General features: G+C 50.3%; 2 protein-coding genes across 2 annotated transcripts; both read right to left on the bottom strand.

The window, feature by feature from the left end:
- Positions 1–4,394, bottom strand: LOC122692131 (phospholipase A2 inhibitor and Ly6/PLAUR domain-containing protein-like). The gene is made up of 6 exons (XM_043899362.1): positions 4,014–4,394; positions 3,664–3,816; positions 2,265–2,381; positions 875–1,027; positions 346–489; positions 1–148 (listed from the first exon to the last, which is right to left on the bottom strand). The coding sequence occupies exons 2-6, from the start codon at positions 3,731–3,733 to the stop codon at positions 3–5; spliced, it is 630 nt and encodes a 209-aa protein (XP_043755297.1). The 5' UTR covers positions 3,734–3,816; positions 4,014–4,394; the 3' UTR covers positions 1–2.
- Positions 4,395–6,165: 1,771 nt separating this feature from the next.
- On the bottom strand, positions 6,166–10,433 carry LOC122692123 (phospholipase A2 inhibitor and Ly6/PLAUR domain-containing protein-like). Its single transcript, XM_043899351.1, has 5 exons — positions 9,982–10,433; positions 8,589–8,705; positions 7,038–7,190; positions 6,509–6,652; positions 6,166–6,311 (listed from the first exon to the last, which is right to left on the bottom strand). The coding sequence occupies exons 1-5, from the start codon at positions 10,256–10,258 to the stop codon at positions 6,166–6,168; spliced, it is 837 nt and encodes a 278-aa protein (XP_043755286.1). The 5' UTR covers positions 10,259–10,433.
- Between the last annotated feature and the right edge of the window lie 13,095 nt (positions 10,434–23,528).

Here is a 23,528-nt window from a genome sequence, read left to right as displayed (position 1 = left end):
CCTCACTCAGCCTTGCCAGAAGCCTGGGGGCTTGGACGACAGCTGGTCTTCTTGATGGTCAACAAACGAGAGCCTGAGGGCACCAGGGTCCCAGGCTTGCTGTGGCAGGCGGCCTCCGTGCCACAGCCCCGGGCCGCAAATCTGATACCTGTGGGGGGGGATTATAGACTACAGTCAGGATCTCCAATGCCTCCCTCCTCCTAGTCCAGGGTCACGTGCCCCAGCCACCTTCTCCCCCAGATATTTGGAGCCACTCTCTCCCTTAGAATATGGAAGAATGAGGCTCCAGTTCTGGGACCTTTTGGGAACACTGTGCCCTCCTCCCGAATTCCAGGTGCCCCTTACCAGGCTGTGCGAGGCCAGACACGGCGACACAGTGGGTTTCCTCACCAACGCAGACCGCTTCCTGAGTCGAAGTGCATGTTTCCGAAAAGGCAGTGATGCAGGAAGGACACCGAAGGCCATTCTCTGTATGGTTTCTCACGATCGCTGAAGAGGAGGGTGGAGGGGAAGGTAATTGGAGACGTTAGTCCCTTTTCCAACATCACAGCCAGTCAGGGGACACCAGTTGCTAACGCACACTGCATTTTCAGAAAACAATATTTGGCTGCATTGGATCTTAACTGCGGCATGAGGAATCCAGTTCCCTGACCAGGGATCAAACCCCTGCAGAGAGCGCATGGAGACTTAGTCAGTGGACCAGCAGGGAAGTCCCTGGGCACTGCAGTTTATAGGAGAAGAAACCAAGGCTCAGCGCAAGGAGGACGCTCGTCCCTGGTTACAGGGCAGGTCAGGAGCAGGTGCTCACAGGTGTCCCTGGCGGGGGAAGGTGGGCAGGGAGGGACTCCAGCTGTGGGGCTCAGCCGGGGCTTACCCGGCAGGGGTTTGTGGTTGCAGCCATCGGTCTGGCAGCAGCGCGTGTCGGACCCCATGTAGTTCTCCGGAGCCACGGTGATGGAGAGGAATTCCGGGTCACACTCACTGGATTTCGCGCACCCTTTGTAGCTGGTCACGTCCACAGAGCCCTCTGCATCATGAGGGTGGACAGAGGACTCAGGAGCCCTGGTCTGGACCCTGGTCCCGGGGTATTTCCATCACCTTACAGCTTCCCCAGCCCACTGCTGTCTAGAGAGGCCTCTTCCATCTCCCCAAAGTCATACACCCTTAACTGCCTGGGGCAAGGCCTGGAGGGTTGAGTATTGTACCCAACCCTTCCTTCCTCCGCCCCTGGCTGTGTTGGTCTCTCCTGAGTAGTCCCTTCAGCTCCATGGCCACCTCACTGCCATTCTCTAAAGGTCACACCTGAAGAGGTCTTTTCTAGGCCACCTATGACTACCCCCAGACCTGTGTGAAATGGTCTCTTCCAACCTTCAGCCCTCCCCTGACCCCTGGAATTCTGTCCACCAAATCCTAGGATGCAGCCCTCAGCCACCACCCTGTAACACCCGTCTCCTTCTTCGTCTAAGATTTCCCAGGGTCACTCCCCAGACTTCCTACCTATGATCTCTTGCTGCCCTCCTTGGCTACTCTCAGGTCTTGCCTGAAGTGGTCTCTTCCAGTCTCCCTGGCCTTCCCCTTCCCCACCATAGATAGGGTGGTCTCCTCCAGGCCTAGGGTTTCTGCTCTGTACCCCAAGTGCTTGGGTGAGTGGGTGCTCAGTCCTGTCTGTCTCTTTGCAAACTCATGGACTGAATCCTTGGATTATCTGTCCTTATCTCTCTCTCTCTCTCTCTCTCTGTTCCAATACTGGGACTTCTCAGGTGGTGCAATGATAATTGCCCCCCACTGCCAATGTAGGAGACACAAAATACTGGTTCGGTCCCTGGGTTGGAAAGATCCCCTGGAGGAGGAAATGGCAAGCCACTTCAGTATTCTTACCTGGAAAATCCCATGGACAGGCTACACCTGATCACAGAGTCAACCTAATCACATTATTTGCAACTCACCCCAGTCTTCTCTACACCCACCCCTACACCTTTTGCATATTAGATTCCCGCCCCCCCTCCATGGATTTCACTCTTCCCCTGTGTCCTTTCCTAATCCCTTCTCGCCTAAGAAATTCTCTATGTCTGCCCCTCCCCCATCGTGTCTTTGGAGTCTCATTTTCAGAAATCCTTGGCAACAGTGGTTTCTGTCATTCCACTGGATTCTCTTTCCTCCTTTCCCTCTTCACTCAAAGGTTCCTCCCAGCGTGTGGTAGTATCTGCTACCCTGAAGGCACCCCCCATCTCCCCAGGATCTGACGCTATTCCCTACCCTCTTACTGTTGTTAGTCTCAGTCATGACGGAGATGCAGGAGTCCTCGTCCTGGGCGCAAGTCTTCATTACTCCAGTGCATTTGGCTCCATTCCTGATACACACCTCACAGCTCAGTGGGTACCCTGAGGTATACAGAGAGAGGCTCTAGTCCAAGTGGTGTGGTCTCCGGGCCATGACTTCCGAGTACAGAAGGGGATGGGGAAGGGGTATCTGAAGGAAGAGGGAAAGGTGTCTCCCTGGTTATTCACGAGTGGGACATTGGCCACTGAACAGGAAACTATCTGAAGCTCCATCAGATATGCTATGGTGCCGCCAGCAAGGCTGCTTCTAGGGGTGGACAGCAACTCCATCAAGGAGCAAGTTCACCTAATTACAGGGTTGGGGAATTTGGACACTAGGGCCCTCTGAGAAAGCTGGAGGATAGTAAGGAGTCCTGCCGAAGATTTCCATGCATTTTTTTTTTAACTTATCCTTTAATTTTCTTTTTTCTGTTTTAGGCTCTGCTGGGTTGTCCTTGCTTCCTGTGGGTGTTCTCCAGTTGTAGTGAGTGGGGGCTACTCTCTCGTTGCGGTGCCTGGGCTTCTCACTTGCGGTGGCTCCGCCTGTTGCAGAGCACAGGCTCTAGAGCACGAGCTCAGTAGTTGTGGCGCAAGGGCTTAGTTGCCCCAGGGCATGTGGAATCTTCCTGAACCAGGGATCGAACCCATGTCACCTGCGTTGGCAGGCAGATTCTCAACCACTGGACCATGGGGGAGGTCCTTCATGGACTTCTGTGAACCTTCAGGTCCAGCTGATTCTCAGAGGCGGGACCCTCTTCCTTGTGGGTACCACACTTAACGCTGGTAGACAGTATAGTCGCTCAGGCAGGGGTACCTAAGGCTGGGATCCGCAACCCAGCTCAAGAAGGAAGATCAAGGACTAGGAGGACAAGGGCCTGGCTCCTTGGTCCTGAGAGAGGAGGCAACTGGGGCCCAGACACAGGGGAACTGGGTCCTGGGGAAAGTGGAGTTGCCTGAATTGCATCTAAGGAAAGAAGACACTGGGGACCTGAACTCCTTAGAGTCCTGGGAGAAAAGAAATCTCTCCCCCTCACCTCACTTTACTTTTTTCTAATCATACTCTCATCTGAATTCCTAGAATTCAGGTGTTTTATTTTGAGACACTGTTGGAGGGGAAGGGAGCAGAGGCCATCCAAACCCCTCCTTTCTCAGAGATTTAAACCCACATGTTTTGAACTCTTCCTCCCTTGGGGACCCAGGCTTTCTCTCTTTTACCCTGGCCTTTACCATGAATCTGAATTCCCAGGACACCTCCTCTTTCCCCCTCACCTTCAAGTACCTGGCTAAATGCTCTCCTATAGTCTTCATTTCAGGATTCCAGGAGTCCAGACTCCTAGTCACTTACCCAGACCCAGGAGGGTGCAGAGCAGCATGGAGGTTAGCAGGAAAGTCTCAGGTTTTGTGGAAGGCGTCATGATAGTTGGATGCAGTCCCACGTCCGGAGTTCATGTTATAGGAAGGTGAGAAGGGGCGGATCTGGATCTACCCTGCCCCTAGGCTAAGAAAGATGATGTAAGATCTGAAGGTAGGTCTCTGTAGCTCTGAGTGGGGGAGGTGGAACAAGATCCAAAAGGAACATGGGCATCTTGTGCTCAGCCCCCTTCTCCATGGGGACCCCAGGCATCTGGGCTTCCAACCCTCTATCTGGTTTCACCACCTTCATCCCCCCGCCCCCCTCCCCTTTTTTTTTCTCACCTGAAGCCCAAGATCAGAATCAGGTCATTTTGTTTCCTGCAGGATAGAACAGTGCTAGGATTCAGATTCCCTCTCCCTTGTCTTTCTTCCCAAGGAGGTGCCCAGTGCGGTTGAGGCCCTACCGGGAAGCACCCAGCAAGTCCAGGCTTGTTCTGCTAGGGCATGCTTGGCTCAATACCCCGTTTTCTGTGTTTGGTCTGTCTCCAGCTCCCACCCCACCCCAAGATGCACTTCTGGGTCTCTCGGAGACTGAACAGAGGGGTGCTTGTCATTGGGCCAGGATGAGCATGGTACCAGATTCCCAGAAACCGCATTGGAAAGCTGAGGCACAGTTCGAAGCACTCATGGTTGGGTGTGTGTCTGGTTTGGAAACATACTTTGTGTTTTATTGAGATCCTTTACCTCAGACACATGATCTTGAGAGATCAGAGATTTTGTGCCTGTATATGTATTTTTTAACGTGTGTATATATATATTTGTGTGTGTGTGTGTGTGTGTGTATTTTTTGGGGTGTAATTTTTCATGTGTGGCGGGGTAGGGGAGGCGGCTGTGGGTGGGTAGCCAGCCATAGGTTGAGGGGATCTTGTTGCAGTAGGCCCCTGGCTCCTTGCAAAAATCCACTCAAGTTTGCTGTCCTCTTGCTTTCAAGGCTTCAGTTGGGGCGCTGAGATTGGCGAATTTCTTCCGGGGACCAATCTTGAAGCCCGCATGGGTTGCTAGGATACCCTGGTGTGAAAGTTATCAGGAGGAAGGGGTAGAGAGCTGTTTGGCCAGAGGGAGGCAGGAAAAGCTCGTTGCCAGGGAACTCAGCGCCTCTCGCTGCTCTCCGCTGAGACGCACTAGGCATGCGCAGTGGTGACGTGGCCCCTTGTGCGCAGAGGTTCAAAAGGCCGGAGCCTCGTGCGTGCGCTTGCGCAGTGAAGACCTCCCTGGGCGCACCCGCTGTGAGCACCCTAAACTCAGACCTTCCTGCGTCTTAGTCAGGCGAAGCCCACACGACGTTGACATGCCGGAGATCGGCCTCTGCCATGTGGTGTCCGGCAGGAGCCAGGACTTGGTGAGAGACTGGCGTGGAGGAAGTTGGAAGAAGTGAAAGATATTGTGAGGGGGCTCTGTGAGAACTTTTGGGATATTAAAGGTGTTGAAAAATAATCCGTATCTGGGCTGCCAAGAAAAAAAGAGTTTATTGGGGTTCTTAGGAATTGGAATTTGGGAGACACAGATTCCCGTAAAACTTAATAGTGTTGGCAGAGGGAGTCAGGGGCTTATGAGTACTGCCGTCAGCAGGTTGTTAAAATTGTGTGGAGAGAATTATAATTGACTGTGATACATGTCATATTTGATACAAATAAATATTTGACTTTAAAGAAGCTGTCATGAGTTACTGGAGGGTAAGGGTCTGATAGGCATCTTGAGTTTCTGGCACATAGTCTGGATGCCTGTGTGAATACAGTAAGTAGTCAAAAGGTCAGATTCCTTTGTGGCGGACACCTGCTTGGTCAGACGGCTACTCAGTAAGTGGCAGCTATTACAAATGTAAATATTTGGCCAGACACATTGTCTCTGGAGCCACCACTGTCTTAACAGTGCGTTTGCTCAGTCACTCACTTGGGTTTGATTCTTTGTGACCCCATGGACTGTAGCCCACCAGGTTCCTCTGTCCATGGGATTCTCCAGGCAAAAATACTAGAGTGGGTTGCCATGACCTCCTCCAGGGGCTCTTCCCCAGCCCAGGGATTGAACCCCCATCTCCTGCATTGGCAGGCAGATTCTTTCCCATCTGAGCCACCGGGGAAGCCCCCTTAAAAGTGCAAGTTACACCACAATCTGTGCCTCAGTTTATTCCTCTGTAAAATCGGGGCAATACTTTCAACCTCACAGAATTGTGATTATGAAATGAGGTACCGCATGGAAAACACTTAGCATGGGGACCAGGCAGGAAGTAACTCCTTAACAAAGGGTAGCATCTTCTCTCTTTTCCTTCCAAAGAGGGGGTTCCCCAGGGTTGAGATCCCAGCTTTTTCCATCCCATCTCCCAGAAATGCATCACATCTCGAGGACAGGCTTGTTGTTTTAACTGGTTTAATTTGTAGACACCTGGGAATCTGTCTGAGAACAAATGGAGACCACACACCACGTGGGCCTCAGTTCCTCACTCAGCCTTGCCGGAAGCCTGGGGGCTTGGACGACAGCTGGTCTTCTTGATGGTCAAGAAACGAGAGCCTGAGGGCACCAGGGTCCCAGGCTTGCTGTGGCAGGCGGCCTCCGTGCCACAGCCCCGGGCCGCAAATCTGATACCTGCGGGAGGGGATTATAGACTACAGTCAGGATCTCCAATGCCTCCCTCCTCCTAGTCCAGGGTCACGTGCCCCAGCTACCTTCTCCCCCAGATCTTTGGAGCCACTCTCTCCCTTAGAATATGGAAGAATGAGGCTCCAGTTCTGGGACTGTCTGGAATCCCTGTGCCCTCCTCCCGATATCCACGTGCCCCTTACCAGGCTGTGCGAGGCCAGACACGGCGACACAGTGGGTTTCCTCACCAACGCAGACCGCTTCCTGAGTCGAAGTGCATGTTTCCGAAAAGGCAGTGATGCAGGAAGGACACCGAAGGCCATTCTCTGTATGGTTTCTCACGATCGCTGAAGAGGAGGGTGGAGGGGAAGGTAATTGGAGACGTTAGTCCCTTTTCCAACATCACAAACACTCAGGGGACACCAGTTGCTAACGCACACTGCATTTTCAGAAAACAATATTTGGCTGCATTGGATCTTAACTGCGGCATGAGGAATCCAGTTCCCTGACCAGGGATCAAACCCCTGCAGAGAGCGCATGGAGACTTAGTCAGTGGACCAGCAGGGAAGTCCCTGGGCACTGCAGTTTATAGGAGAAGAAACCAAGGCTCAGCGCAAGGAGGACGCTCGTCCCTGGTTACAGGGCAGGTCAGGAGCAGGTGCTCACAGGTGTCCCTGGCGGGGGAAGGTGGGCAGGGAGGGACTCCAGCTGTGGGGCTCAGCCGGGGCTTACCGGGCATGGGCTCCTGGTTGCACCCATCGTTCTGGCAGCAGCGCCTCCTGGAGCCCATGTAGTTCTCAGTGTTCATGGTGATGGCGAAGGATCCTGAGTCACACTCGCTGGATTTCGCACACCCCTTGTAGCTGGTCACCGCCAAGGAGCCCTCTGCAGGATGACCGTGGGCAGAGGGCTCAGTGGCCCCCGGTCTGGACCCTTGCCCTGGGCTGTCTCCCCCACCTTATAGTAGCTCCAGCCCACTGCTGTCTAGAGAGGTCTCTTCCAGCTCCCCACATTCAAGCCCCCTTTCTGCCTGGGGCATCGTCTGAATGGATTATCAGGTATGCACCCATCCTCCTCCTGCCCCCAGGCTGTGCTGGACTCTCCAGAGTGGCCCCTTCCACCCCAGGGCCACCCCACTGCCATCCTGCAGGGGTCGCACCTGGAGTGGTCTTTTCCAGACCACCTGTGACTACCCCCATGCCTGTGTGAATGGTCTCTTCCAGTCTTCAGCCCTCCCCTGACCCCTGGAATTCCTTCCACCAAATGCTGGGATGCAGCTGCCATCCCTGCCCGCTGTAACACCTATTTCCTTCTGCCTCTAAAGTGGTCTCTTCCAGGTTTCCCAGGGTCACTTCCCAGACCTCCTACCTATGGTCTCTTCCTGCCCTCCTTGGCTACTCTCAGGTTTTGCCTCAAGTGGTCTCTTCTGTTCTCGCTGGACTTCCCCCTCCCCACCACAGGGTGGTGTCTTCTAGCCCTAGAGTTTCCACTTTTCACCCGACACGTGTGGGTGCAAGTGTGCTCAGTCGTGTCTGACTCTTTGGGACCTCATGGACTGAGTCAGGGATCATCTATCCTTATATACTCTCTCTGTATGCCAATACTGGGGCTTCCCAGGTGGTCAGTGGTAAAGAACCCCCCTGCCAATGCAGGAGATGCAAAAGACGTGGGTCCATCCCGGGGTGGGAAGATGCCCAGGAGGAGGAAATTGTAAGCCACTCCAGTATTCTTGCCTGGAAAATGCCATGGACAGAGGAGCCTGGCGGGCTATACTCCATGGGGTCGCAAAGAGTCAGACACGACTGAGCATACACCCAACTCAACCAGCCCCAGTATCTCCCTTTTTCTCCTGTCAGGAAAGGTCTTTTGCAGCCTGCATCCCTGGGAGATCCCTCATGCCCCCAGAGAGTCAACTTGATCACATTCCTTGCACCTCACCCTAGCCTCTTCTCTACACCCACCCCTCCATCTTTTGGATATTAGATTTCCCCCCTCTCTGGATTTCTCTCTTCCCCCCGTGTCCTTTCCTAATTCCTTCTTTTGTAAAAAAGTCTGTATCTGCCCCTCCCTATCCTCTCTTTGGAGTCTCATCTTCAGAAATCCTTGGCAATAATGGTTTCTGTCATTCCATTGGATTCTCTGTCTACCACCCACCTCGAGATTGCCTTTCCCTCTTTCCTGACATATCATCACTCAAAGGTTCCTTGCAGTACATGGCAGTATCTGCCACCCTGAAGCACCCCCCATATCCCCAGCATCTGATGCCACCCCCTGCCCTCTTACTTCTATTGCTCTCAGTCACGACAACAATGCAGGAGTCCTTGTCCGGGGCACAAGTCTGCAGTTTTCCATTGCAGTTGGGACCGTCACTGACACACACCTCACAGCTTAGTGAGCACCCTGAGTATAGAGAGCGAAAGCTGGGTATAGTCTGTGGGTCACAGCGTCCTAGTCCAGAGGGGAATGGGGCTGCGGGGGCGGCGAAGGAAGAGGGACAGGTGTCTCCCTGGCTACTCATGGGCGGGACATTGGCTGCTGAACAAGGATCTGTCTGAAGCTTGGCAGGGATGCCATGGTGCTGTGAGCAAAGCTGCTTTCGGGTTGGGGGCAGAAGCAGTTCCCACCAGGGAGCAAATTTGCCTAATTAGAAGGCTGGGGACTTTGAACGCGAGACCCCCTGAGCAAGCTTGGGGACAGTGAGGGGTCCTGCTGAAGATTACCATGGACTTAAAAATTTTTTTCTCATCTTTTAATTTTTTTTCTATTTTTGATTTGCTGGGTCTTCTTGCTTCCTGTGGGTTTTTCTCTAATTGTAGCGGTTATAGTCTAGTGTCTAGTTGCTGAGCTTTGGCTTCTCATTGGTGGTGGCTTCTGCTGCAGGGCACAGGCTCTAGAGCATGGGCTCAGCAGTTGTGGTAAAACATCTTAGTTGCTCCCAGGGCATGGGGAATCTTCCTGGACCAGGGATCGAACCCATGTCACCTGCGTTGGCAGGCAGATTCTCAACCACTGGACCACTGGGGAAGTCCTTCATGGAATTTTGTGAACCTTTAGGTCCAGCTGGTTCTCAGAAGCAGAACCCACTTCCTCGTGGGTACCACACTTAAGTCTTATAGACAGTGGAAATTCAGGCAGGGGTACCTGAGGCTGAGATCTGCATCCCAGATAAAAACTGATCAATGACTAAGAGGACAAGGGCCTGGCTCCTTAGTCCTGAGAGAGGAGGAAACTGGGGACGCAGACACAAGGCAACTGGGTCCTGCGGAAAATGGAGTTGCCTGAAATGCATCTAAGGGAGGAGGACACTGGGAAGCTGAACTGCTTAGAATTCTGGAGGCAAGGAAATTTCTCCCCCTTGCCTCACTTTTCTTTTTTCTAATCATACTCTCATCTGGTATTCTAGAATAAAGGTGTCTTATTTTGAGACACTGTCGAAGAGGAGAGGAGCAGAGCCCATCCAAACCCCTCCTGTCTCAAAGATTCAAAACCACACATTTTCCAGCTCTTCCTCCCTTGAGGACTCAGGGTTTGTCTCCTCCTTTACCCCCTGCCCTTCTCCAAGAATCTAAATTCCTGAGACACCTCCTCTTTCCCTTCTTCCTCGAGGATCTGGCACAGTGCTCTATAATAGTCCTCACATCGAGGGTCCCAGGAGTCCAGAGCCCTAGTCACTTACCCAAACCCAGGAGGGTGCAGAGCAGTGCAGAGGCCAGCAGGAAGGTCTCAGGTTTCATGGAAGGCTTCATGATGGAATGATGTGTGACCCTGCAGTTCCAGGTCGGTCTCCAGCTCTTCTTATAGGAAGCTGAGAAGGGGTGGGTCTGGACCCACCCTACCCCTAGGCTAAGAAATTGTGTTTGAAGACCTAGGGGTTGGTCTCTACAGTTCTGAGTGGGGGAGGCAGAACCAGAATTCAAAAGGAACGGCATCTTGTGCCCAGCCCCCTCCTCCATGGGGACCCCAGGAGTCTGGGCTTCCAACCCTCTCTCTGTCAGGTCTCACCCACTGTGTCCCCTTTTTTTCTGATCTAAAGCCCAAGATCAGAATCAAGTCATTTTTTTCCCTGTAGGTAGAGCAGCTGCTAGGACTCAGGTACCGTCTCCCTTCTTTGCCTTCCCAAGGAGGTGCCCAGTGTAGTTGAGGCCCTACCCCTATAGGAGTGCCCAGCAAGTCCAGGCTTGTTCTGCGGGGCATGCTTGGTTCACACTCCCTTTTCTGTGTTTCCTCTGTCTACACCTTCGCCTCCACTCCAGGACGCATCTGGGTCTTTCGGAGACTGAACAGAGGGGTGCTTGTCATCAGACCGGGATGGGCATGGTAGGAGACAGATACCCAGAAGTCTCATTGGAAAAGTGAGACATGGTTGAAAGCAGTCAAGGGTGGGTGACTGTCTGGTTCGGGCACATACTTTTGTGTTTTATTGAGGTCCTTTACACACTCGGTCTACCTCAGGCATGATCTTCAGAGGTCAGAGATTTTTTTCGTATGTTTGTGTGTGTGTTTGTGTCTGCGTGTGTGGTGGGCATTATGAGCGTAGCCAGCCATCGGTGGAGGGGATCCTGTTGCGGTAGGCTCCCGGCTTCCTGAAAAAATCCACTCAAGTTTGCTGGCCTCTTGCTTTACAGGCTTCAGTTGGGGCGCTGTGGATGGTGAATTTCTGCTGGGGACCAATCCTGCCGGCCAAGCCGGTTGCTAGGAAAGCCTGGTGTGAAAGTGACCGGGAGGAGGGGCGAGAGAGCGATTTGGCCAGAGCGAGGCGGGAAAAGCTCGTTGCTAGGGAACTCGGCGCCTCTGGCCGCTCTGCGGACAGACGCACTAGGCATGCGCAGTGGTGACCTAACCTTCGGAGCACCGCGGTTTGAAAGGCCCAAGCTTCGTGCGCTTGCGCATTGAAGTCCGCGTGGGGCGCCCCAGCTGAGCCCCCTAAACTGACGCTTTCCTGCGTCTTCTTGGTCAGGCGAAGCCAACAGGACGTTGACATGCCGGAGATCTGCCTCAGCTATGTGGTGTCCTGCAGTAGCCAGGACTCCTTGAGTGACTGGCGTGGGGTGTTGGAAGAATAAAGGAACTCGTGAGGGGGCTCTATGAGAACTTTTGGAGTGTCAAAAGTAAAATAATCCGTATCCGGGGTGCCAAGAAGAAAGAGCTTGATTGTGGTTCTTAAGAATTGCAGTTTGGGAGACACAGATTCCGGTAAACTCTTGAGTGCTGGCAGAGCCAGTTAGGGGCTTCTGAGGACATAGGTCAGCAGGTTGTTAAAGTCGTGTGGAGAGTATTCTAATTGGCTGTGATACATGTAAAGGAATATTTGGCTTTAAAGAAGCTGTCATGAGTTTCTGTAGTGTAAGGGTGTGATCAGTATCTTGAGTTTCTGGCACATATTCTGGATGCCTGTGTGAATACAGTAAGTGGTCAAACGATCAGATCCCAAACGATCTTACCTGCAATGTCAGAATTCCTCAGTGCCCCCCACCCCCCATCCTGGCCAGTTGATCTTAGAGAATACTTTTAGCAATGCGGACTTCATTTTGGTTTTCCTTTCACGAAGGGGACTTTGTGGAATTCTAAGGAGGGTCATGGGAGAATTTCTGGGAGGCCATAAGAGTATTCTGGAGAGCTGTGGAATAGAAGATTTTCCAGAGAGAAAAGGAGGGAGGGAGCGCTTCCTGGGAAGGATCAGAGGTGAATTTCCAGAGGAAAATGTTGTAGGGGACTACAGGCAGAGTGTGGGGGGATTTATTATTATTTTTTTTAATGATAAAAAATTAAATCATTTAGCTTAATTAAAATGAAAGAAAATTAAAAATTCAGTTCCAGTTAATTGGTGACGAAATCAAGTGTCCAGTAGCCAGCATGTGCTTAGAGGTTACCATATTGAACAGTGCAGCTTTAAAGAATTTGTTCGTAAGGTAGAGAAACTCCACATATGGAAAGAGCTTTAGTGTTCCCAATGTATTGTTTATGCTCTGTAAGCCCATTTTTTATGCATCCCCTTTACACTTTTCAAAAGTACAATAATGTGAGGGTGAGGTGTGTGTTAGTCACTCAGTCATGTCCAACTCTCTGTGACCCCAAGGATTGGGGCCCACCAGGTTCCTCCATTCATGGGATTTTCCAGGCAAGAATACTAGAATGGGTTGCCATTTCTTTCTCCAATTATTATTTTAACACTAAAAACATTTTGTATTTGGGTGCAGCCAATTAACAACGCTGTGATAGTTTCTGATGAATAGTGAAGGAACCTAGCTATTGTATACACATACAAGTATCCATTCTTCCTCTAACCCCGGAGTGTGTGGGGATTAATAGGGAAACAAACCTGGGGAATATCAGAGGGCTTGAGAGCACTCTCAGATTAATCTGAGAGCTGGGGACCTAGCTCTCATCTCTGAACCCTAACATTCCCTTTCCCACTCTTTTCTCCAGACCTACTGTGTAGAAAACCTGAAGGCAGACACTTACTGTAAATGGCGGGCAGCCAGGGCAGGCGAGAAGACCATCTCTATGGTGCCCTTGGTGATTCTGCGCACCACCACCCCATCTTTTTTTTTTTTGGCCTGTCTGCTATGTGGCATGCAGGGTGTTAGTTCTCTGACCAGGTACGACACCCGTACCCCAAGCAGTGGAAGCTCCGAGTCTTAATCACTGGACCTGCCCAGAGCAGTCTCCCTGCCCCCATTCCTTAATAGAAGTCTGAAGGTCCGGGGTCCAGACTCTGCTCTGGAGTTAACTGGAAGTGAGCAGAGGCAGTTTTCCCTTTGGGCCTCAGCATACTCAGTGAGCAGTGTGGTCCCTGTGCCCTTGGCAGAGAAGAAAGGTGATGCAAGTCTAGGCCAGGGATGGATCGGTGTGCGGCATGTGTAGGTTGCTGCTCCTTTCAGGGCCTTAGTATCCTCAGTTGGAACAGAGTAAATCATTGGCACGCATCCTGCTTTCTGAAGTCTGAAGGCTTAGGACTGGAAGGCGTCTCATATCATCTAAGCCAATCAACCTCATTTTAAAGATGGGGAAACTGAGGCCTCTGAAGGGCCAAAGTGCAGTGGTCAGTCTTAGTGACCGTTGTGGACTGCTCAGTGCTTTGGTACATGCTTGGTGAGGTTGGAGGGAGCAAAGGGAAAAGGAGAGTTTGACCCAGGATGGTGACAGAATTCCCAACAGGCTGTTCCCATCAGGCATAAGAAACCTGTGGGAGAAGCCAGCTAGTGTGTTCCCAGGTGCTGCCTGGGTGTTCCCCTGCGTGATCTGGCTCTCCAGGGAGTCGGATGATGTTGGAGCTGTTTTCGACCCCCCCACATGGCGGTGCTGAGACCTGAACCCAGTGTGGGTGCTCTAGCCACCTTTCTCTTGCTTCGTTGTGTTCATATGTTGACTTTCTTTCCTTTTTATATTTATTTATATTTGGCTGTGTTGGGTCTTAAATTGTGTCAGGTGGGACCTAGTTCTCTAGCCAGGGATTGGATCCTGGGGCCCCTTTCATTGGGAGCACGGAGTCTTAACCACTGGACCACCTGGGAAGTCTCTGTTTTTGGGGTTTTTTTTTTTAAGTCATTTAAAATTTTTTTGTCACACCACATGACATGTTGGAACCTTTGTTCCTTGTCCAGGGAGTGATCCTGGGCCCCTCTTCCCTCCCGTGCCCACCGCCCCCTGCCCCACCCCAAGCTCCCTATTGGCAACATGGGTTCTGAACCACTGGACTACCAAAGAAGTCCTGGCTTTCTCAATTTTGGCCATGTTCCTCCCTTCTGAATGTTTGGGTGTTTGGGGAGGGATGCTAGGTGCGAGGCTTACGGAATTGGGCTAAATATATTATTGTCTGTCTCACCCAGTGGTTCTGAAAACATTTTGGTTCATAGACCATTTTGAGAATTAGAGAGAAGCTGAGAACTCTCCTACCAGCAATAATACACAAACCCACAAGATTTACTGAATGACCTTAGGTGTTTAAATATCTCATCGTTCCCTAACATGGTACAGTAAGAATAATGAGAGATAACTTATTCAGCATTACAACTCTCTGGGAATGCCCTGGTGGTCCAGTGGTTAGGACCCTACTCTCCGAGGGCCCAGGTTCAGTGCCCAGGTGGGAAACTGCAACCAACAAAAAACCTGCCAGTCACCATTCTAAACACCTCATATGGGTTAATTCATTGAATTCTCATAAAAATCCCGTGACCTCAGTTCTATTTATTATCCCCTTATATGATGAAGAAACTAGACCCAGAGAGGCTATACAATTTGCCGAGAGCCAGTATTTTAAACTGAGAGAGATCCAGGTGGCTGACAAGTTAATCTCTCATACCTGGCTCAAGTCCCCATCTCTCCCTCTTACTCACTCTGTGACCTCAGGCGAATGGATTCATCTCGCAGAACCTGTTTTATCATCTGTCCATTGGGAATAATGTGATCTGAGCCCAGGGTTATCGTGAAAATCCAGAGACATCATGTTTGCAATAGTGCGCTGTCACTACACAGGTGTTTATGTAAAGGGTGGGAATTCTGGAGAAGGAAATGGCAACCCACTCCAGTATTCTTGCCTGGAAAAGTCCATGGACAGAGGAGCCTGGCGGGCTGCAGTCCATGGGGTTACATGACTGAGCATGTGCGCATGACGATGGAGGGAGATGGGTTGGTAGCAATAAAGTGGTAGAACTAAAAAAAAAAAAAAAAAGGGTGGGAATTCATGTGTGTATTGCTGGATGATCCTGCTGGGCTCTTTTATGATCAGGAACATCCCATTTAATTGTGCACCGTAGCTGCAGTGGGAGCAAGAGGAGACAGAATGTGGGGAGTGAGGGAGCCAGAGGACTGAAGCGACTTAGCAGCAGCAGTACACAGGGTGACTTCAAACTCATTGAATCTGGTCTTGGTTCTTTTCAAGCAAGAGATAAGCAGTAAATTCAGGACACATAGACTGATGTGTAGGTTTTCCTTCTACTCTGTATTTTTTCCCTCAAATAATATTTCGCAGCACCTGTGTATTACCATCTGGGTTTCAGCTCGTGAAAGCCCCACACAGGTTTTTGGTTTGCAGTGACCAAAAGAGTCTTTCACCAACCCATCACCTGCTCCCAGGCTGGCAGTTCCAGCCTCTTGGCTAACCACCCCTGCGCCAAAAGCTTGGCTCCAGTCTTCTGCTGGAGGGACATTCTTAGAGGAATTGTTCAGTAGCAAGTGAACATGTTCCATTTCTGTATTTCAGTGTTTTCTCTTCACCCTGTTTCCCATCGTGGTGTTTTAAATTCCCTGCCTGCTTCTGACAGGACACGTGTGTACAGCGGGGACACAGTCCAGGGAACCGACACAAGCGCAGCCCCCGTCCTCTGCACCAGACCAAGGAACAGAACCCGCCTCCCCCGCCTGAGTCTCCTTGAGCTCCTTCCTGTCACTGCCCCCCACAAGGGGAACCATAGCCCTGATTTTTAACAGCTCTGATTAACTTTGCCTGTATGTAAATAGAGTCACATAGTATCTAGTGGGCATATAGTACTTTTGCCCCTGACTGGTCTGTTCTTTGCCAGCTTTGTGTGTTAGTTTCATTCTGTTAGTTTCATCTTCCTTGCTGGGTGTGGCTCTAGAGGTTCATTCTCATTTCTGCCTAGGATTCCATTGTCGGAGATGAGTACTGTAGTTTTATTAGCTTTACTTTTCAAATGGGTGTTATGTGCATGTGGTGCTTAACTCCGAAAGGCACAAAAGGGAGGGTGTACACTGAAAAGGACGTCCTCCTCGTCAGCCACCTGCTTCAATCCCCTCCTGCCCTTCCCCTCCCTTTCCTGCTCCCCAGGTCTTCACAGCGGCAATCACTGTGAGCAGCTTCTCAGGTGGTTCCTCAAGTCACTGTGTCCACATGGAAGCATATATATTCACCCCTACCCCACTTTTAAAAGTATGTTGTTGGAGAAGGAAATGGCAACCCACTCCAGTATTCTTGCCTGGAAAAGTCCATGGACAGAGGAGCCTGGCGGGCTGCAGTCCATGGGGTTACATGACTGAGCATGTGTGCATGAGGGTGGAGGGAGACGGGTTGGTAGCAATAAAGTGGGAGAACTAAAAAAAAAAAAAAAGTATGTTGTATGTCCATGGTCCTCTCCCTTGCTTTTTTCCAAGTAACCTTATCTTAGAGGTCTATTGTTATGGCATCAGGGTCTACCTTATTCTTTCAAATGATTCATATCATTGCCTGTCATGGATGTGGAACCTTTTTGTATTATTTTAATTTTTTGACTGCGCTGCAAGGCATGTAGGATCTTAGTTGCCTGACCAGGGATCGAACCTGTGCCCACCTCAGTGGAAGCTCAGAGTTTTAACTGCTGGACCACCAGGGAAGTCCCTTTAATTTTTATTTTATGTTGCAGTAGAGTTGATTCAACAATGTTGTGTTCATTTCAAGTGTACGGCAGTGATTCTTTTAGTTATACCTTTGTGTTTATATGTATTCTTTTTCAGATTCTCTTCCCAAATAGTTTATTACAAAATATTGAGTATAGTTTGTAAGGTGAGTACAGAGAAAAAAGAGAGTGAGCTGGGCATTCAGGAAGAGAAAGATTTATTATAGGAAGAGAGAAAGTGACTGGCTTTGAGAGAAATCAGTGTCTCCCTTTATGGCCAGCACTTCTCACACCCTGTTGTTGGGAAATCTTGCCCCGAAGCGGGGAGGTGTCTTAGTTTATCTTTAATCTGCAACCGGAGTCTCCTGATCCTGTAGGCGGAGCAGTCTCATGGTCAGGTGGTCAGGTAGTCTTGAGAAACTGGCACCGGCAGGGAAAAACAGGATATCGCCTTAAGGAAAAGACAGGATGCCACGTGGGCAGTGTGGCCACTGTGACTTCATCCCTTGTTTGTCAGGTCATAACAGTGGGACATTTTTAACTAATACGCTCTGAGCCCCTTGTGGACCCTAACAAGTTCCCTGTGCTATACAGTAGTTCCTTTTGATTGTATACTTTATATACTAGTGTGTATGTGTACCACTGATGTACTTTTTTGTCTCTACAAATTTGTCCTGGACATTTCATATGAATAAGATCATAAAATATGCTGCCTTTTGTGTCTGGCTGCTTTCACTTAGCATCAGGGTTTCTCCACATTGAAACTTGAATCAGTCTTTCATTCCTTTTTACAGCTAAATACTGTTCCATTGGCTCAGATGGGAAAGGATCTGCCTGCAGTGGGGGAGACCTGGGTTCTGTCCCTAGGTCTGAAAGATCCCCTGGAGAATGGAATGGCAACCCACTCCAGCATTGTTGTTGGGAGAATTCCATGAACAGAGAAGCCTGGCAGACTACAGTCCGTGGGGTCACAAAGAGTTGGACAGGCCTGAGCAACTAACACTTTCACTGTTCCATTATAGAAAATATCAAACAATATGTATCCATTCATATGGACATTTGGGCTGTTTCAATGTTTTTAATCAGAAATTTTCTATTTATCAAAAAGGAAGACAAGGGAGCCCATATGAGAAATAAGAAACAGTCATTAAAATATAAATGTATACGTCCTACCGGATGAAGGGCTCCATGCTTTATAATGTGGGAGAGGCAGAGGTGTTGAGTCTCGTTTTTTTAGTCCATGCCACGTAGCAGTGGGGTCTTAGTTCCCTATCCAGGGATTCAACCTGGGCCCCTGCAGTGGAAGCTCGGAGTCCTAAGAACTGTACCACCGGGAAAGTTTCAAGATGTTGAGATTTTACCAAAGGATTGAACTTGTGGAATTAGAAAGCAGTGTTGGCTTGTACTCAGACAGTTCTTCAGAACTTCTCTGCCAGTCATGAACTGTATGTGACATGCAAGCCATTGATTTTCCTGTCTTGGCCTTAGTTTCCCCATCTGTAAAGCCAGGAGAGTTACTGAGCCTTCCTCCCAATGCTGAGGAAGAACTTGCTAAGCATGGTAGACAGAATAATGGACCCCTAAAGGTGTCACACGGAGAAGGCAATGGCACCCCACTCCAGTACTCTTGCCTGGAAAATCCCATGGATGGAGGAGCCTGGTAGGCTGCAGTCCATGGGGTCGCTAAGAGTCAGACACGACTGAGCGAATTCACTTTCATTTTTCACTTTCATGCATTGGAGAAGGAAATGGCAACCCACTCCAGTGTTCTTGCCTGGAGAATCCCAGGGATGGGGGAGCCTGGTGGGCTGCCGTCTATGGGGTCGCACAGAGTTGGACACGACTGAAGTGACTTAGCAGCAGCAGCAAAGGTGTCACAGGCTTCCCTGGTGGCTCAATGGTAACAAATCCACTTACCAGTACAGGAGGCGGTAGATTCATCTCTGGGTCAGGAAGCTCCCCTGGAGGAGGAAGTGGAAACCCATCCAGTAGTCTTGCCTCAGAAATCCCATGGACAGAGGAGGCTGGTGGACTATAGTCCATGGGGTTGCAAACAGTTGGACACAACTGAGCCGCCACCACATACACACACACACACACACACACACACACAAGTTGTCCACATCCCCAGAACCTGTACATGTGTCCTTTACATGGAGAAAGGGACTATTGAGGGTTTTTAAAAAATACTTATTTATTTTTACTTATTTACTTGGCCATACTGAGTCTTAGTTGTGGCATGCGGGATCTTTTGTTGTTGCCTGCAGACTCTTAGCTGCAGACTGTGAGATCTAGTTCCCCGACTAGGGATCGAACTCAGACTGCCTCCATTGGGATGGCGGAGTCTTAGCCACTGGACCACCAAGGAAGTCCCTGTAAGGATCTCAAGGTGGGGAGATGGGCCTGGATGATTTGGGGGGAGGCAGTGTCATCACAGGGGTCCGTATCAGGGGAGGAGGGTGACTGGAGAGCCAGTCAGAGGAGCTGTGGGGATGGAAACAGAGGCTGGAGCAATGCCACTGCTGGCTCTGGAGACGGAGGAAGGGGCCAGTGCGGAGGAGTGCAGGGACTCTAGAAGCTGGAGACAAGATGAGGAAATGATTCTCCCCCAGAACATCTAGAAGGAACACAGCCCAGCTGACACTGGCTTTAGCCCAGCCTCATGACCTCTGGGAAGTTATAAAGCAGCTTTCTGTCTCAATGGCTCGCCTGTGAAATGGAGATGAAAATAGTTGCTGGCTCCCAGAGGTGTTGATTGGTCCTACATGGCAACCCACTGCAGTACCCTTGCCTGGAAAATCCCATGGACGGAGAAGGCTGGTAGGTTACAGTCCATGGGGTTGCAAAGAGTCAGACACGACTGAGTGACTTCACTTTCACTGGTATTATAGGTCTGCCACACCGTTTACACTTCAGTGCCGCCACAGTGGCTGTGCATTGCGATGGTTAGCATCCTGTGTCCCGTCAATTTCTTTCAGAAGTGGGGAGACGCCCTTAACTCATGAGGAAACTGCAGCTCAGAGAGGTTTTATGTCACCCAGTGCTGCACAGCTTGGCAGTGCCAGGGCTAGATTTGAGCTCAGGCTGGCCTCCGCACAAGCCCAGGCTCCTCCCTCTGCTGTAGGGACGCTCCTGTCTGTAGCGGTGTGCCGGCAGTGTCTCCAGGCCACTGCCCGGCTGGGGGGTGACACTGCAGATCGGGTCATCGGATGTTCCTGGCTGTGTGGGGAGGCGGACTAGGAATCTTTTTTTTTTTTTTTTTCTTTTTTAAGGACTAGGAATCTTTGGGGATCATAGTCACTTGTCATTCTGTGAGCCAAATAAAACACCCCCAGAAACTTTCCAGGTGTTCCAGTGGTTAAAAATCCTTCTTGCAATGCAGGGGACACGGATTTGATCCCTGGTCAGGGAACTAAGAACCCCCATGCCTGGGATCAACTAAGCCCAGTCACCCAAATGAAAGATCCTGCAACAAAGATCCCGAGTGTTGCAACTGAGACCCAAGGCAGCCAAATAAATAAATTTAAAAAAAAGAGCCCGAGAGTGCTTCAGCCCCTGTAACTTCCTTCCACCCCCATGTGGCCTTCTGTCCCTTTATGTCAGACAGAATGCAGACTTTGGGAGAAGCCTTCCTACAGTCATCTCTTTACTTATTTTAGGCTGTGCTGGGGCTTCATTGCTTTTACATCGGCTTTCTCTAGTTGTAGGGAGTGGGGGCTCCTGTCTAGTTACAGTGCGTGGGCTTCTCTTGTTGCAGAGCATGGGACATGGTCTTCAGTAGGTATTGCATGTGCACGCAGTCACTGCAGCTCAAGGCTCTAGAGAACAAGCTCAATAGTTTTGGCTCATAGGCCGAATTTCTCTGTAGCATGTGGAATCTTCCCAGACCAGGGATCGAACCCCTGTCCCCTGCCCTGACAGATTCTAATCTAGCGCGCCATCAGGGGAGTCCAGCTCTTCTCTTCTTTCAACACAGTCATTGAGCAGCGACCTCCCGACTGGCAGTGACAGGGTGCCCACTATGGGCTGTGCCCTGTGGCCGTGGTGTTTATGTGCATAAATCCTACACAGGGTGATCATCCCCAGTTACAGATGAGGAAACTGAGGCTCCAAAAGCTGAGCCGACAAGGTGCTATAGCTAGTGTGCAGCAGAGCTGGGCTCAAGCTCAGGACCCAGTAGTGAACAAACCAAACCAGGCCCCTACCCTCAGGGACCGTCCACAGAGTCCTATGTGATTGCAGGCAGGGGTTACAGATAGGCAGTTTGTCATAGTGCCATCAAGGAGAGCTTGTGGTGTCAGGTTAGAAGCCCGTCCAGCGGAGTCTGGTGGAGCCAGGAACACGGGGTCTAACATATCGTGTGTACGTCAGCGGTCTGTTCCACCTTACTGCTGAGAAGTTTCACTGCAAGCGTAGATCTCAACTTGTTCATCCATCCTCTTGTGGACGGGCGTCTAGACTGTTGCCACTTTTTGGTGGCTTTTTTTATCTGCACCTCCCAGCGCTCAGGATCTTAGTTCTCCAAGCAGGGATTGAACCCAGATCCCAGCAGTGAAAGTGAAAAGTCCTCAACACTAGATCGCCAGGGAACGCCCCACCGCTGTTTGACTATTATGAACAAAGCTGCTGTGAACCTTCGTGTACAAGCCTCTGTAGAGAGCTCTCTTTGGGATAACAATCTAAAAGAGTGAAATTGCAGGGCCTTCAGTTAGATCCAGGACTTGCATGTTGGCTCAGTGGTAAAGAATCTGCCTGCAATGCAGGAAACACAGGAGAGGTGGCTTTGATCCCTGGGTTGGGAAGATGCCCTGGAGGAGGGCATGGCAACCCACTCCAGTATTCTTACCTCGAGAGCCCCATGGACAGAGGAGCCTGGCGGGCTACAGTCCATAGGGTCACAAAGAGACGGACATGACTGAAGTGACTTAGCATGCAGGCAGATGTGTGTCTTACCTATTAGAAATGGATTGGTTTACAAAGTGGTTGTTCCATTTTACATTACCTTCAGCAGTATGTGAGCTTCACATCTTCACCGATACTTGATATTGCCAGTCTTTATTGATGTATTTCTCTGGGCAGCTCTTAGTTGCAGCTGCACATGCAGGAGGATCTAGTTCACCGACCAGGGATCGGACCCCGGCCCCCTACATTGGAAGTGCAGAGTCCTAGCCACTGGACCACCAGGAAGTCCCACTAGTCTTTTAACTGACGTGCGTTGAATTTTATCAAGCGCTTTTGCCACCTTACAAAATACGTTCTAACCAATGAGGTTGCCCTTGGACACACATTTTTATTCTCAAGGTCCTAGGGAGTTCCCTGGCGGTGCAGTGGTTAGGACGCCACTCTCTCATTGCCAGGAGCCCAGATTCAATCAGTCCCTGTTTGGGGAACTAAAATCCCACAAGCTGAGCACTGTGACCAAAAAGAATGATAATAAAAATAAAGGTCCTATTAGTTGTAAAAAGATAAACTGAGGCATGTTATAGTTTGAAGAATCCATTTAAGCAGAGAATTCAAATCAGACAGCCAAAACTGAGAAATGATTAGAGGTGCTTTGTGGGTGGGCTAGGACAGAGGTTTTTAGAGAGAAAGCATGGAAGCAGAGCAATTATTTAATTGGCTTGAGCTTGAACGTTTTGAATTAATCAGTTTTATTGGGGTTAGTTCCTTTACAATACTGTGTTAGTTTCCCCTGGGCAGCAACGAGAACCAGCCGTCCGTACACACACCCCGCACTCTGGGGTTTCCTTCCCGCTGAGGTCAGCACAGCGCTGAGTCAGCGCCCTGTCTCTGCAGGAGGCTCTCGGCAGCATCTCTGCCATACACGGCGTCAGGAGCATATGTACCTCAGTCCCAGTGTCCCAACCGCCCCACCTCCCCAGAGCTTAAAGGATTTTCTTCCTTGGAAAAATCGAGGGACTTGACTATTCACAATTAGTTTATTTCATTTTCTTAGATTTGAGTTCATCAACTCTTGCTTAAATTTTGATTGGTTTACTGAAGCTACCTAAGGCTTTAGAGTCACCCAGTCTAATGGCGTCCTTGTTTAAAATTTTACATAAAATCAGCCGTCTTTGGGGCAATTAAAAAAAAAAAACAACTTCTTGGCACGCAGATTCAGGTCAAAATTCCACCTTTTAATTACAAGAAGAGTCAATGCATTTTTGGCTAAAACTGTATCTAATCTGGTATGTAGATCTTTATTAGTCATCTCTTATCTACCTAGAAAAGTGGAATGGTCGGCTCAGGGCTTTATGTTTGCAGAGTCTGGAAACCGTTATGTCAATAGTCTCCCAGTCCCTTGAGGTTTTTTAAATTATTATTACCACAGTTTAATTATCAGCTTTGCCTGCACCAGGTCCTCACTCCTGCGCGTGCGCATTCTCTAGTGTCAGCGAGCGGTGTTCACTCTCCTTGTGGTGTGCGGGCTTCTCATCACCGGGGCTTTGCTGACTGCGGAGCAGAGGCTTTTGGTGCCAGCTGTCAGTAGTCGTGGTTAGGCTCAGTTGCCCTGAGGCACGTGATATGGATATTGAGAGCCCAGCAATGGCGGGGAGATCCTTACCCGCTTACTTTCATGTTGTGTGTTCCATAACATCAATTTGCTGTTGTTCAGGACCTCAGTCGCGTCCGACTCTTTGCGACCCCAGGGACCGCAGCACGCCAGGCTCCCCTGTCCTTCACGGTCTCCTGGAGTTTGCTCACACTCCTGTCCACTGAGTCACTGAGTCCAGGATGCCATCTAAACCTCTCACCCTCTTTGGCCCTGTTCTCCTTTTGCCTTCAGTCTTTCCCAGCATCAGTGAAAGTGAAAGGCGCTCAGTTGTCTCTGACTCGTGGCAACCCCACTGACTGTGGAATTGTCCAGGCCAGAATACTGGAGTGGGCAGCC

The sequence above is a fragment of the Cervus elaphus genome, chromosome 4 (assembly GCF_910594005.1).
Source record: "Cervus elaphus chromosome 4, mCerEla1.1, whole genome shotgun sequence".
NCBI classification, from domain to species: Eukaryota; Metazoa; Chordata; class Mammalia; order Artiodactyla; family Cervidae; genus Cervus; species Cervus elaphus.
This window is presented reverse-complemented; position numbering and strand designations above follow the sequence as displayed.